The sequence below is a fragment of the Tupaia chinensis genome, unplaced genomic scaffold (assembly GCF_000334495.1).
Source record: "Tupaia chinensis unplaced genomic scaffold, TupChi_1.0 Scaffold000605_1, whole genome shotgun sequence".
In the NCBI taxonomy this organism is placed as follows: Eukaryota; Metazoa; Chordata; class Mammalia; order Scandentia; family Tupaiidae; genus Tupaia; species Tupaia belangeri.
In genome coordinates, this window is record NW_006160123.1 from 1,026,156 (window position 1) to 1,040,784 (window position 14,629).

Here is a 14,629-nt window from a genome sequence, read left to right on the forward strand (position 1 = left end):
CTTTCTGTCTCTATGTCTCTCTCTGTCTGTCTGGCGAGCGCACGCGCCCTATAGCAAAAACCTCTCAAAAAAATAAATAAAAAAGAATGGATACCCATCTAGAGTCAACAGTTGTTAACATTTTGCCATTTTTGTTTTATTATCTGTATACGTATACGTAGAATTTCTTTCTCTTGTAACCATCTGAAAGATGTTGCAGGTACCATGATACTTTACACCTAAATACCTAGGAGTATAGTTAGGACACAGCAGGCATCTCCTAAGGACAAGAACATTCTCCTACTAACCATGATTACCATGGCCACTAAAAAAATTTAATAATTATTCTCTAATATTATCCAAGATCCAAATCTATATGCTAATTTCCCTAGTCATTCCCCAAATGTCTTTTAAAGCTGCTTTTACTTTTGAACCAGAATCCAATTAAGACTTACACATTGAAATTTAATAATTTCATAATTGGATTATTTGCTTTTGAAGTAAGAATTAGTGAACTGGAAGCTAGATCAAAAGAAATCACCTAGAAAACCACATAGGAAGTCACAGAAATGAGAAATGAAGAGGAGAAGGAGAGAACAATGGAACAAAAGAAGGAGGAGGAGGAGGAAGAATGGGTTAAGATACATACAGGACAGAGCAAGGCAAATTCACATATCTAATTAGAGTCCCAGAAGAAAATAGAAGTATGGGGAGAATGAATATTCTAAGAGATTTTCAAGACTAGATCAATGACTCTAATCTTCAGATTCAGGAACCCCAAGTGAATCCTAAGCAAGAAAGACATGAAGAAATAAAAGTTTAGACACTACATAATGATATTGGAGAACACACCATAGATAATGAGACAATCTTAAAACCAGCTGGAAAAAAATAAAAGATAGATGGCCTAATAAGGCACAGGAATTTGAAAGACTGCTGATTTTTCAACAATAGCAACATAGACCAGAAGACAGTATTGAAGACAATATCAATCTAGGACTGATTACACAGGAAAATTCTTCAAGAGTGAGCAAATTTCATATAAATAAAAATCGAGAAGCACAGTGTCGGTGGTACAGTCCATAGCATACTGGACTGCAGTGCTGGAAGCCACATGGCCTACTGGGGGTTTAGATTCCCAGACTTATCAGCCTGATATGCACAGGATACGTGAGTACACCCGGAATCCTTATGAGTTGGAGAGCTGAAAGAAGATCAAGAAGATCTTGGCATGATTAGATTCTGTAGAGGAGCTCTTCTCATTCTTTCTTGCTCACATGCTATCATGAATAAAATGAACTTTTTTTTAAAAATTGAGAGTGCTTACTACAAATAGATCCTCATTAAAGAAGCTTCTTTTTTTTTTTTTTGGAGAGGTTTTTGCTATAGGGCACGTGTGCTCGCCAGACAGAGAGAGACAGAGAGACAGAAAGCGAGAAATCACTCCCCAGGGGGGATGGCCATGCCACAATCCCTTCTTCATTCTCCTCTCGGGATCTTGGGCATGCACGCACACGTGCCCGGCGTGAGTTTAAGCCTCCAGGTCCGGGACTCCAACCGCGGTCGACTACATGGGAGTCCAGTGACATAGCCATTACACTAACTGCTGGTTCCAAAGAAACTTCTAAACAACATACTTCGGCAAAAAAAAAAAAGTTTTTCTTAGAAGTGGGTTGGCCTATGGCCTGGTGGTTAAGGTGGCTGGATCCCACATGGCCAGCTTCATAATTCGAGTGCTGGACCTGGTAGATGGAGAAACACATCAAAATCCTGAAGGGGGTCAAAGTCCTCAGATGTAGGTTTGCCCTCACTAGCATGAGTACATACTGTGAGCCTGTGCTGGGAAAGGGAGGTGATACAGAGGTGAACAAGAATGGTTCTGTTTCTTGGCAAGAGGGGGACAGACAGGAGAAAGCTTGAAGGAAGTGACACTTGAGCAGAGATTTAGAGATCTACCAGTTTTGGAGAGGGAGAATAAGGAAGAGCAAATCAGATAGACAAGGGCTTTCCAGGCAGACAGACAGCATGAACAAAGGCCTTGAGGTGTGAGAAGACTTGGAATGACAGAGCAGCTAAATGTTCACCTCTGTTGGTGTGTCAGGGTCCAAGGGAAAAGAGGATAAGGATGCAACTGGAAAGGTAGGCAGGGCCAGCTTGAGAAGGACCTGCATCTTGGCTACGGAGTTTGGATTTACCTTGAAGGTAAGGGTGGAGGGAGAGGGGTATCAGTGAAAATAATTCAGCACAGGCATGACATGTCCAAGGACTCTGGCCACCTAATAGTGACTGGGTTGGAGAATGAAGTTCATTGCCCTCTCTTCTAAATCCAGGACACTGCCCTCAGGAAGTTGTGGGACTTACCATAGAACTGTCAAGTGTAGGGGCAGGGGTGGGAAAAGAGCCCTGTGGAGCACACGGGGCAGCTGTCAGATATCCTGTCTTAGGTCAACAAAGAAACACACGGCTAACACATCGTGCTAACACATGGTTTCAGTCTGACATCACTACCTTAGGGAGGGCTTCCCTCTATAAACTAGGTTACCTCTCCTGGTACATGATCTCATAGCATCATGAACATTACCTCCCAACAGTCATTACTCTCACCATGCCCACCATCCCCTCAGGACTTAGGAATTTTTGTCTTTCTTATTCATTCTTGTCATCCTGGTTGCATTTCTAGCATTTGGTACTAACAGATGCTCGGTAAGTGTTTCTGGACCTAAGAACAAGTGTCATACTGGAGGCATGATACGAGGAAGTAACCAGGGGACTATGAATTTCCTTCTGGTAGATCACTGTAAATGAAATCCAGGGGCTGGCAGAGTTTCTAACAGAGAAGGACTTTCAATCCGGGCTCTGTCATGCGCTCACTGGATATATTTCACTCTGGCATGCCTGGGTTTCATTTGTGAGGTGAGATATATGGACAAGAACGATTGCTAGTCTCTCCCTCTAATCATAACATTTTAAGCATAAAAAAGGCAGCTTTATCCTGTGACCCTCCTCCTTCTAGAGCTTCTGTGTCTCCGAAAGACATGGCCACTTGCAAATTGAAGACAAACATTATGAGTTTAGCCTGATAAATAAAAGGAATTTCAGAAAGATGTAAGATATTTAAACACGGGAGGGAAATTTGAACTGTCTGGAATTTGTTCTGGTAAAGAAATATTTATTTTTATAGGATGAATTAAATCGAGTTCTAATCACTTTTATTAAAAGCAAATGTTACTTTTTTTTTTTCCAGAAAGAGAAAGCAAGAGAGAGAGAGAGACCAAGAAAACGAGAATCAGCACTGTCTCAGTGTTGATCTTCTCCAAGGCTTGGTGAAATATCTAAGACTTGTCCCCTCATCCTGGCTTCACCCTTGAGCTGGCTGAACTGTTGCCAGCACGCTTCCTTCAGTGCCCATGTGGCCAGCTCAGCTACAGGAGGTGCTGAGTGGGAGGACGTCTCCGAGGGAAAAACCCAACCAGTGTGTGTCAGCTACTCACCGGAGGTCTCTTCCAGACGAACTGGATAGGGAACTTCTGGCTATAAAACAGAGAGGTCTCATCTGGTGGGAACTCCGGATCCAGATAAAGAACTTTCTTTTCTAGACATTTCTTGTGTAGCTGCTCAAACGTCTTCTCTTTCACTCCGATAATAGGAAAGTTGCGGCTGATGATGGCTGAATAGATGCCACTTGGGTTTCCACCCCCGGCCTCAGTGATCTTGCCCTGGGCTGGGTGGGGAATGGGCCCCGGGGACCGGGGCTCGGCCCCTGTCCGTGGGGCCACAGACGCACTAACAATGGTTGGCATGGCAGGCGACTTTGAGAGAAAAAGATTTTAAAAGAAAACAAGATACAACTCCCCTCAAGGAAAGGAAGCAACCACAAAGGGGAAGTTGGAGAGATTCTGTCATCTGAGAGAAAAATGTCCACCGCAGTTCGAAGTTCGAAGCCCCTCAGAAGGTCGTCTGGCTTACATCCATCTTAGAAACTGAGCTGTCATCTGGAAAGTCGTATGTTTCTTGAGGGAGAAGAACGAAAGGATTCCTGAGGCAGCTTCTACCTGGGGGCCCCGACCAGCAACATATGTGCCAGGGGGAGAGAAAGAGAGTGAGGCTTGTGTTTCAGTGGCCTGAGGAGGCTTGAGCCAGGAGACTAAAAATAGATGTGAAGAGAGAGCGTGAGTATGAGGGCAAGAGAGAGGCTAGCATGCGGCTGGACTGGATGCACGGGGGAGAGAGACCTGGCTGGGACACTTCTGTGTCGCATTAGGTGCTGGTGCTGTCAGGAAGTGAAAGAGGGATTATTTGAGTAAACAGAAAATTAGCAAAGAACTGCTGATGCATTACTGAATAGGCGGTTACACAGACTATCAAATTATTGACCACCAAATTAATGAAAAATACCATTAGGAAAGCTAGTTAGGGCTTTGGTGAGATACTGAATTCTGGGGGCATATTGTGTGTATTTCAGAAGACATGATTTTTACATTTTAAACTGCTAGAATATTAGAACATTACTCAATATTGGATTCCTATCTCTTGTAAAATATCCTGGTATCAGCATTTGGTGTAACTGGGTGGGAAATGCCACTTAACAGAGTCCTCAATGGAAAAAAATCTCTGTCTCTTTTTGCTACTTGACCTGGCCACTTTTTGTCTCTTTTCAGTCCCCAAATGAACACGGGGACCAAATCTGCTACAGAAAATGTACCTGGGCACAGGTTATATCATATATTGACTATCCAGCCATGCCGCATTCGGCATCTGAGACGGTAGCTGGAACTGGGTACCGAGCCAGGCTGGCTATTAATCCTGGGATGCCATACCCAAGAAGCTGGTTTCAGGGCCCTTAGATGAGAGCACATGTGGCCCTGGGAAGGAAATTGCCTGCCCGGTTTCTGCCTTGTCTTCTACCCACGGAAGCTGTTCTTGGGTTATAAGGAGATGGCAAAGTGGAGGTTGGTTCCCAACTGCTGCCACATCCTTGCTCGTGTGACCAGTCTCGCCAACCCAGGACTAGAGGCTACATATGGGAGAAAAGGGGAAGCGACGGCTGGCAGGGAGTCCTTCCAGGCTTATGATCTCTGAAACTGCGACTCTGAGAAAACTCTATGTCTGGGTTTGTAAGAACTATCACCCAAGAACCATCACCCTGTCCTTCTGACTCTCCAAGAAAATGCCCAAAGATCTTTACCCCTCTTGGACAGGCAGAATAGAAGAAAGCCGTCTCTGGAGCCTGAGTGCCTGGGCTGCGCCTTGTGTAACTTTGGCTGAGTTACCTTTTCCTTTCTTCCTATGTCTCTGTTTCTTACCTTGAAAATGGTATAATGATGGTCATTCTGTTACCGAGTTGTTAGGATAAACGATATAATTTATGTCATACTCTAAAAAGAGTGTCAGGGTTCTCTTCAGCACTCATAAAAGGTGGTGGTGTTAGGAGATCTGAATTTAACTTCTTGAGGGTTCTATCGGCCATATTCATTCATCAATGCAAATCAGCATTGACTCTGAGTGTTTTCTGAACACCGTGCATGTGTACAACACGGGGGTAGATGCAGTTTGCCTAGTCTAATGTGGTACACGGCATCTCTAATCAGAGGCTTGCCTACCTGCCTGTGCTACAAGAGCCTCTAGAAAGACTGACTTCCTTATCTGACCCTGTGTTACAATGCTTGGGGACTGTGTGGAGGGAATCAGATCCCACATGGCTGATTATGGTTTGAATCCCAGGCCAGGCATGTGTACATATTTGCATGTGTGCCCAAAATACTAATGGGATGGTAGAAAGGAGGAGGAAAGACTGCAGCATGGCCACACTCCATTGAGGGTGCTTTCTCTCTGTCTCTTTCTGGCAAGAACAGGTACCCTTTGGCATTAAAAAATAAAAAAAAAAAGATTAACTTCTATCCTTGAACTCACCAATTGCATATCCAGCAAAGGTGTGATTTCCTTCTCCCACCTTCGTAAGTTTGCGTTTCATCCCGGTGGTCTAGAGCACCCTGAAATTCTCAGTTCTACATATGTATTTCTGTTTCTGCTTATTTAACTTCCTGTTGGTCCACAAGACTGTAAGGCCCATGAAGGTAGAACTGGGTTTTCATTCCACTCTCAAGATTAAAGGTAGAAGGCCTTTAATATGTGTTTGTTTCTCTGTTGAATAAAATTTCCCCATATGAAGAGAAATTTCTTTTATGGCTTTGCCAAAGCCATCCAAGTTTCTTGACTGATTTGCTCCTGGGGGAGGGGCTGTCTCTGGGCCACACACCTGCTGAACTTTTTTTCTCCAGTTGTCAAAGGCAACTTCATCTATTCGTAACTAAGAGGAGTGTGTGACAAAGGAGAGCCTCTTGCCAGAGCAGGGTGGAAATATCAAGTACATGCAGGGCAAGGTGCTACTCATTTTGTTCCATCACTTGTTGTGGATAAAATATCCTCTCAGACTTCCAGGCCCAAGTTCAAGGTTGAGTTGCACAGCTGTGGAAATTCATGCTATCAAAAAGAAATCTAATCTGAGCTCATGAACAAAGGGCAGATAATGAGCATGTAAACAGCTGAATAAGTCAATTCCCAGAAGCATAGATAAGGAACTACTGGGTTGTCAGAAAAGTCACATTTTGTTTGTTTTTCCATGAAAAAAATGCATCATGACTTTTCCGATGGCCTAATAGTTTTTATAACATATTTCAGCCAAAGTCATGGATATCTGTGGATGGATGGCTTTTGTTGCATAATAGGCCCACTAATGACTCTTTACACCAAAAAAATAGTTCTTTGATGCATCTCTTTTGGAAGCAAGCATTTGTTTGTAATTATAGCACCTATCATTTATTAAGTGCTTACTGTGGGCTAGTCATAAAGAATTATTGTACTTAACTTTATTTATTTATTATTTATTTACTTGACCAGGGAGGGACAGAGTGAGAGAGAGACACACAGAGAAAAAGTGAGAAAGCAAGTTGCCAGGTCCATGGTCGGCCATGTGGGAGTCCAGCGCCCTTAACTACCATGCCACCTGCTGGCCCCAGCGACTGCACTTTTTTGGTTTTTTTTTTTTTTGGAGAGGTTTTTGTTTTTTGTTTTTTTTTTTTTTCCCGCTATAGGGTGCGTGCGCTCCCCAGACAGACAGAGAGAGACATAGAGACAGAAAGTGAGAAATCCCCCCCCCAGGGGGGATGGTCACGCTGCAATCCCTCCTCCTCCATTCTCCTCTCGTGATCTTGGGCACGCACGCACACGCACCCGGTGTTTTAAGCCACTGGGTCCAGGATGCAAACTGCGGTCGACTAGGTGGGAGTTCAGCGACATAGCCATTACACTAACTGCTGGTTCCCGCGACTGCACTTTTAAACATATAAAAAAATTTTTTTTTAACTTTTGCTATCGAGCATGTGTGTTTGCCAGAGATGGACAGAGACACAGAAAGAGGGCAGGAAAGTGAGGAAGGTCCCTCACCTCCAGGGGGATGGCTGTGCCTCAATCTCTTTTCTTCCAGACTTTTCTCAGAATTTTCAGCACACATGCGCATGTGCTCGGCATGATTTTCAAGTTGCAGGATCCAGGACTTGAACCTCACAGTTGGCCATGTGAGATCCAGCTGCCTTAACCTCCATGCCATCTTCTGACCCAGAAAACTTTTAATTTTTAAAAATAATTTTAGGCGCACAAAAGAACTGCAAAGGTAAAACTCCTTAGTGATTAATTCCATTTTATAACAGGAAATTTGAGGTACATGGTATATTTTTATAGTTACATTTTGGGATATTTAAAGGATTAGGGATTATCTCTTTACTTTAACAAATAAGGAAACCAAGGCTCAGAGAGGATAATGGCATGGCCAAGATCTCTCAGCCAGTTCACTGTAGAACTGGACTAGACCCCGGGTCTCCTGAAGAAGTGAAGAAGTAAATGCACAACTAAGACTCCATTAATATGAACTAGGCATACAATTTCTGGATCTTCACATACAAATAGGCAGGGCTCCCCGCTGCTCTGACTGGAGAGGAATTTAACTCCACCAGTCCTGCTGGAAACAAGTGTCAAGAAGCAGCTGTGTAATCCTGGCAGCCTTGCTATGGCAGGCACGGCAGTCTTTAGCAAGACTGGTCATAAGACAGGCAGATCTGATACCAGATGCCAATTTCTCCTCTCTCCCCCTAGAATGCGAGCTATATGGTCTCCATCGCCTGTGGCTAATATGGCTGTGTTTCCAGGGGAGCTGCTGATGGCATCCTACCCACGAGCCTTAGTTATTTTAGTCTAGAGTGCCCTCTGGAATAATGCTGGGCATTCAGCATTATTATAATTATTTTTAATTATTTGTTTTTTAGAGAGATTTTTGCTATAGGGCGTGTGCACTCGCTGGAGAGACAGAGATAGAAACTGAGAAATCATCCCCCAAGGGGAGATAGCCATGCTGTAATCCCTTCTCCTCGTGGGATTTTGGGCACACATGCACACGTACCTGGCATCTGTTTTAAGCTGTCAGGTCCAAGACTCGAATCACAATCAACTACGTGGGAATTCAAAGATATAACCATTATGCCATCTGAGGGTCCCTCATTATTTATTATTTTAAAAAATTTGCTCCAGGGCATGTGCATTCACCAGAGAAAGACAGAGAGAGAGAAAGCAAGAAAGCAAGCCACCAGGTCTGGAACTTGAACCATGGGCAGCCATGTGGGAATCCAGTGCCTTAACCACCATACCACTGGCAGAGATCTTAAAATCAGAGTAGAAAACTTGGTAGGAATCTCATTACTCAGAAGGCTTCTAGACTCCTAATGATGAGCTAAAAACCATTCCACTCCAGACTATGTTTGTTTTGTTTTTAAAGAATTATTTAATTGTATTTATTCATTCATTCATTTTAATTTGACCAGAGAGAGAGAGAAAGTAAGAAAGCAAGCCACCAGATCCAGGACTCGAACCATGGTTGGCCATGCAGGAGTGCCTTAACCAGCCACCTGCTAGTCCCCAATATTTGTATGTTTTAATTGTGTTTCTGCTGCCTATCATTATGATCCTCTTGATACCAAAAGGGATATAAAAAAAGTGAAGGAATTCTGCACACATACAAACTCAATGATGTGTTTTTCCTAAAACCAAGTTAATTCTTCCATATAATTATGAAATAACCCATAAAGTTAGAAAAATTATCATATAATCAAAATATCCCATTCAAATGTTGCCAATTTTTTCAATGGTGACCTTTATGGGTTCAGCATCCACCCCAGGATCATGTACATGTTGTCTTGTCTCTTTAGTCTCCTTTAGTCTAGAAGACTTGTTCCTCAGACCTGTTTTTTTTTTTTTTAATTTTTTTTTTTTGAGAGGTTTTCACTATAAGGCACATGCGCTTGCCAGAAAGACAGAGAGAGACAGAGACAGAAAGCGAGGAATCACCCCCCAGGGGGGATGGCCACGCCGCAATCCCTTCTCCTCCATTCTCCTCTCGGGATCTTGGGCACGCATGCATATGTGCCCGGTGTGAGTTTAAGCCACCGGGTCCAGGACACGAACCGCGGTCGACTACATGGGAGTCCAGCAACATAGCCATTATGTCAACTGCTGGTCCCCTCAGACCTGTTTTTCATGGCCTTCATGTTTTGAAGAATACAGAATATCCTTCACCTTGAGTGTGTTTTATTATAACTTTTACTCAGGTGAAATCACTCAGAAAACATTTAATCCAAAGTATTTTTATGTTGATACATGCAATTGTTTTTAATGGTTACGTAATATCCCACAGTATAGAAGAGTTATGTTTGGGTCAGCAAGTGTCATGATGGTTAAGGTGCTGGATTCCATATAGCTGACTGTGGTTCAAGTTTCAGATCTGGCACCTTGAAAATCACACTGGGCAGGACCAGCAGGCAGCATAATGCTGAACTCCCATGTAGTTGACCATGGTTCAAGTCCTGGACCCAGTGGCTTAAACTCAAGCAGGGTGCGTGTGCATGCGTGCCCAAGATCCTGAGAGGAGAAAGGAGGAGAAAGGATTGCGGCATGGCCTTCCTCCCAGGGTGGGGGGGGTGATTTCTCGCTTTCTGTCTCTCTCTCTCTCTATCTTTCTGGTGAGTGCACATGCCCTATAGCAAAAACCTCTCCCCCAAAAAAAAGAAGGAAAGAAAAGAAAATCACACTGGGTACCATGTGTGTGCCTAAAATCCTGAGAAGAGAATGGAGGAGAAGGAATTGCAGTGTATGATTTCTCATTTTCCCTCTCTCTGTCTCTCTCCAATGAGCCCACATGCCCTAGAGCAGAAACCTAAAATAATTTTTTAAAAAGAGCTATATTTAATCAATCACCTATCAAAGGACATTTAGCTTAGTTCCAGTTTTCTAAAGTATAAGTCCATATTGCCATTACTAGCTCAGCATTTATCTCATTTGTTTGAAATGAAATTTCAGGTTTTGAGTAAACAAATTTAAAACACTGTATTATTGCCAGATTGGCATCCTGATAGATGGTATTTATTTATAATTCTATCAATGATGCACAGGCATGTCTATTTCACAACACCAACAACAAAATCAGACATTTTTACTTTTCAATCTTGGCTGATCAATCAAAAGATCATTTACTTGATTATCAATGAGGCAGAGCTTCTCTTACTTGTAAGTATTTAGTATATTTTGTATGTTTTAACTTCTTTCATGAATTACCTTTACCTACTTTCTTGTTGGGCAGTTTCTTTTCTTTTTAAGAGAGATTTTTGTTATTGGGCACGTGTGCTCACTAGAGAGACAGAGAGACAGAAGGTGAGAAATCACCCCGGTGTGGGATGGCCACGCCGCAATACTTTCTCCTCCATTCTCCTCTTGGGATCTTGGGCATGCATGCACATGTGCCCAGACTGAGTTTTAAGCCACCGGGTCTGGGACTTGAATCTATTATGTAGGAGTCCAGCGACATAACCATTATGCCATCTGCTGGTCCCGGGCAGTTTATTTTCTAATCAATTTGTCAATTAACCCCCTGGCATTTAAACCCTGAAGGAAAGACACTGCATTTGTTCTAAAGTTCTGTTGGAACCCCCACTGACACAGTTCGAATTTCTGACATAAAATCCAGTTTCCTGGAAAAAATGTCAAAAATTAGCCACAACAAGGTCACTGAATACCTGGAGGTCAGCTTAGACCCACATAGCTCTCTGGAACATGGCTCAGAAATAGAAGTGAGTGGGACCAGCAGTTAGCGTAATGGCTGTGTCATTGGACTCCCACGTAGTTGACCGCAGTTCGAGTCCCAGACCTGGTGGCTTAAACTCATGCCAGGCGCGTGTGTGTGCATGCCCAAGATCCTGAGAGGAGAATGGAGGAGAAGGGATTGTGGCATGGCCATCCCTCCTGGGGGGTGATTTCCTGCTTTCTATCTCTCTGTCTCTCTCTGTCTGTCTGGCAAGTGCACATGCCCTATAGCAAAAAATCTCTCTCAAAAAAAAAAAAATGGAGAAACAGAAGTGAGTAAAGTGTGAGAAACAATAAGAACAGAGAACAATCCAGATTGGGGCCAGCAGGTGGCATGGTGGATAAGGCACCGGAATTACCACATAGCCAACTGTGGTTCAAGTCTTGGGCCGGGTGACTTGCTTTCTCACTCACCCCCTCTCTCTCTCTCTTTCTCTGGCAAAACTCATGTGAAAAAAAAATAATAATAATTCTTAAAAACAAATACCCAGATTATATTTCTCTTCACTAATCTCTAGTTCAATGTAGAGTTGGGTCAGGACTCACTGACTTACTGAAATAGTTGCTTTGTTCCTTCCTCCAAAACTATTAATTAATTAATTCATGAATTAATGACAGAATGCATATGTCTGTCTGTACACAAGTAAGAAAGAGAGAGGGAGAGAGACAGAGAAAGAGAAAGATGAGCACCCTCCACAGGGCTTGGTAATGAGTCTCCTTCCTATAGCTTGCCCCAGGATCCTGGGTGTGCGTGTGCATATGCCCAGTTTGTTTTCAGGCTGCCTGACTTGAACTGCAGTCGGCATTAGGTTTCCAGCTTCTTGTCCAGTACACTATCTACCGTACCAAAGAAGCTGGGCCCCAGAATATTTTAAATGAGTGAAGAATAGATTAGCAATAAACAAAAATGGCCCCTAATTATTCAGCTTTAAATATGATTTAAAAACCATCATTTAGATTAGGGAAGCGCACCCAGTTTTCAGGCTAAGACTTAGTTTAGGATGGCAAAGTAAATTTGAAGTTGGGGACCATGTCTTGCTAATATAGAGTTCTTCCTTTTTCCTCAATTACAAAACTTATAGAAATAGGATCCAAGAATATGCATGTGTCTGTGTAAACTTATGTATGTTATGAAGCTCAAATTTCAACTGCTAACAATAAAATGTTTCTGTGAGGAAATGCACAATGCTGGAAAGAACTGGGAAGAGTCCTGTGTCAGAAAAGTAAATCAGAAACAAATGCATTCAATTCTCACTTTTTAATCAATCAAGTGCATTGGGTAACCAGTCACAGCCAACAGTTCCTGAAAGCGAAGTGTGACAGTGTGCTAGTGCATATGAAAGAAGAGTAAGACACTCTTAAAGAATACATCGTTTAGTAGAACAGACAGATATACTTGAAACATTAAGGTCAGATCCCTGAGGATGCTGAGTAGAGCACTACTGCAAGTGGGGCAGCATTTCAGAGAAGGGCAAAACCACTGCTAGTGGGTACATGGGAGTAGGAGTTCAGGGTAGTTAGAAAGTCTTCACAGGAAAGAAGGATGGTTAAGGTCTGTATAGACAGAGGGAGGGGAGGTCACTGTGGCCCAGGGAGCAGAAAGTACAGAGGTGGCAGTTGGCAAGCTGCTAATGGAGGAAGCCTGATAAGAAACTGAGAGAATTGAGGAGTTGAGCCTGCCCCAACAGACATGGTGTAGCAGTCCCTGGCGTGTCTAGAGCAGGGAGCATCAGGATGTGACCGGTGTGCAGCAATGTCCTATCCCACACCAAGCTATAGTGAAAAACGGAAGCAAAAGGAAAAACTCAGTGACACGGATCCTGTCTTTATTGGAATTATGATATTTTGTTCGTCATGATATTTTTGGGTCTTAATATTGATTTTTAAAAAACAGTATACTAACATATTACCTATTTTGACTATTGCATTTTTTGGCATCCCCTTAAATTTTGTGCCTGAGACAAACACCCCACTTGTCTCATCTTAGTCCTAGTCGTGTGTTCTTTTTCTCGAGTTCAGTGACAGGGACATGGGTATTTATTTCAACATTATTAATTATAGCTTACTCATATAATATTCTTTGGTTAGTAGGCAGTATTTAATTTCAAAAGCTAAAACAAAGAAATGTGAATTTAAGATTTGGAGCAGAGGATTATGAAAAGGGAGAGAATTCATCCTGAGGCAGCCCTTGGGAAGAATAACTCCCTGTGGCTGCAGCATGTGCACACAGAGGGCTGTTTCATCTACAGAGATGCGGGTGACAAGGAACTCTGGGGGGGAGAGGTACCACAGGCCGCTGTTCAGTTGGAGACCGGCCTTGAATGACTTAGCTCTTGCAGCCAGAACCACTCTGTGGCATGGCCTAAGACAAGCCCCAACAAATGAGGCATGCAGGTTGCTTGACTCACGTTAAAACCACCCAGTTCTGCTCTAAGAGAGGCCACTCACTGGGCCACAGTTCCCACCACAGGACTGTGGCCCAAGAAGCTCTGAAAGATCATCAACTTTATAAATATCACAGGGCTACCTGGGTCTGGGAGAAGAGGTAGTGTTTGACACAAACAGTATTGCTAATATATCTTAAAGTGCAAAATCTAAAATTTAAAAGTCTAAACTCTATCATTTGTTAGTGCCCTGGTGACTAAGGAAAGGTGATTCTGAACCAGGGCAGGCAATTGGATTGATCTCAGAAAGGCGTGGGCGGGCTGAAAGGGGCAGCGCCTCACCAGGAGCACTACTTTGTCATTTGATGTGGACCTCCCAGTCAGCACCAACGTCCAGTGAGAGCTTCTCCAGGGTCAGGGCGGATGTTTTGCCACAATATGTAAAAGCCACAGGCTGGTCTTTACCATCTAAATAGCAAGACAATAAAATAGGAAAAGTTCGATAAATATCTAGAAGGAAGGAGTCTTTCTTTGAATTGGAAATGTTTTCTGACTTGATCATAAAACCTTATATCCCACTGAGGAGAATTCAAATCAATAACACTTTTACCCATGAACTTCCACATGCGTTTTGTTTTGTTTTGTTTTGTTTTAGAAGAGATTTTTGCTATACGGCATGTGTACTCACCAGAGAGACAGTGACAAAAAGTGAGAAATCACCCCCGCCCCTCTGCCCCGGGAGGATGGTCATGCCACAATCCCTTTTTCTCCAGTCTCCTCTAGAGATTTTCTTTCCTCCAACTGAAAGGTGGCCTGTGGTACCTCTCCCCACCCCCCCACCCCCCACACATCTGGTACGAGTTTAACTTCTTTCATGAATTACCTTTACCTACTTTCTTGTTGGGCAGTTTCTTTTCTTTTTAAGAGAGATTTTTGTTATTGGGCACGTGTGCTCACTAGAGAGACAGAGAGACAGAAGGTGAGAAATCACCCCGGTGTGGGATGGCCACGCCGCAATACTTTCTCCTCCATTCTCCTCTTGGGATCTTGGGCATGCATGCACATGTGCCCAGACTGAGTTTTAA

General features: G+C 43.2%; 2 protein-coding genes across 6 annotated transcripts in view; both read right to left on the reverse strand.

Annotated features, from left to right (window-relative positions):
• CAPN3 (calpain 3) overlaps positions 1–3,812 on the reverse strand; it is a 64,874-nt gene extending 61,062 nt beyond the window's left edge. For all 5 annotated transcript variants that reach the window (XM_006158647.3, XM_027775793.1, XM_027775792.1 and 2 more), the window contains exon 1: positions 3,471–3,812. In XM_006158647.3, coding sequence (XP_006158709.1) covers positions 3,471–3,779 — 309 coding nt within the window. In that variant the 5' untranslated portion in view covers positions 3,780–3,812. The remainder of the gene's footprint in view (positions 1–3,470) is intronic.
• A 107-nt stretch (positions 3,813–3,919) lies between these two features.
• GANC (glucosidase alpha, neutral C) overlaps positions 3,920–14,629 on the reverse strand; it is a 95,523-nt gene continuing 84,813 nt past the window's right edge. Inside the window, exon 25 of the mRNA XM_014591658.2 lies at positions 3,920–4,031. The gene's annotated coding sequence lies outside the window, so the exon portion shown is untranslated. The remainder of the gene's footprint in view (positions 4,032–14,629) is intronic.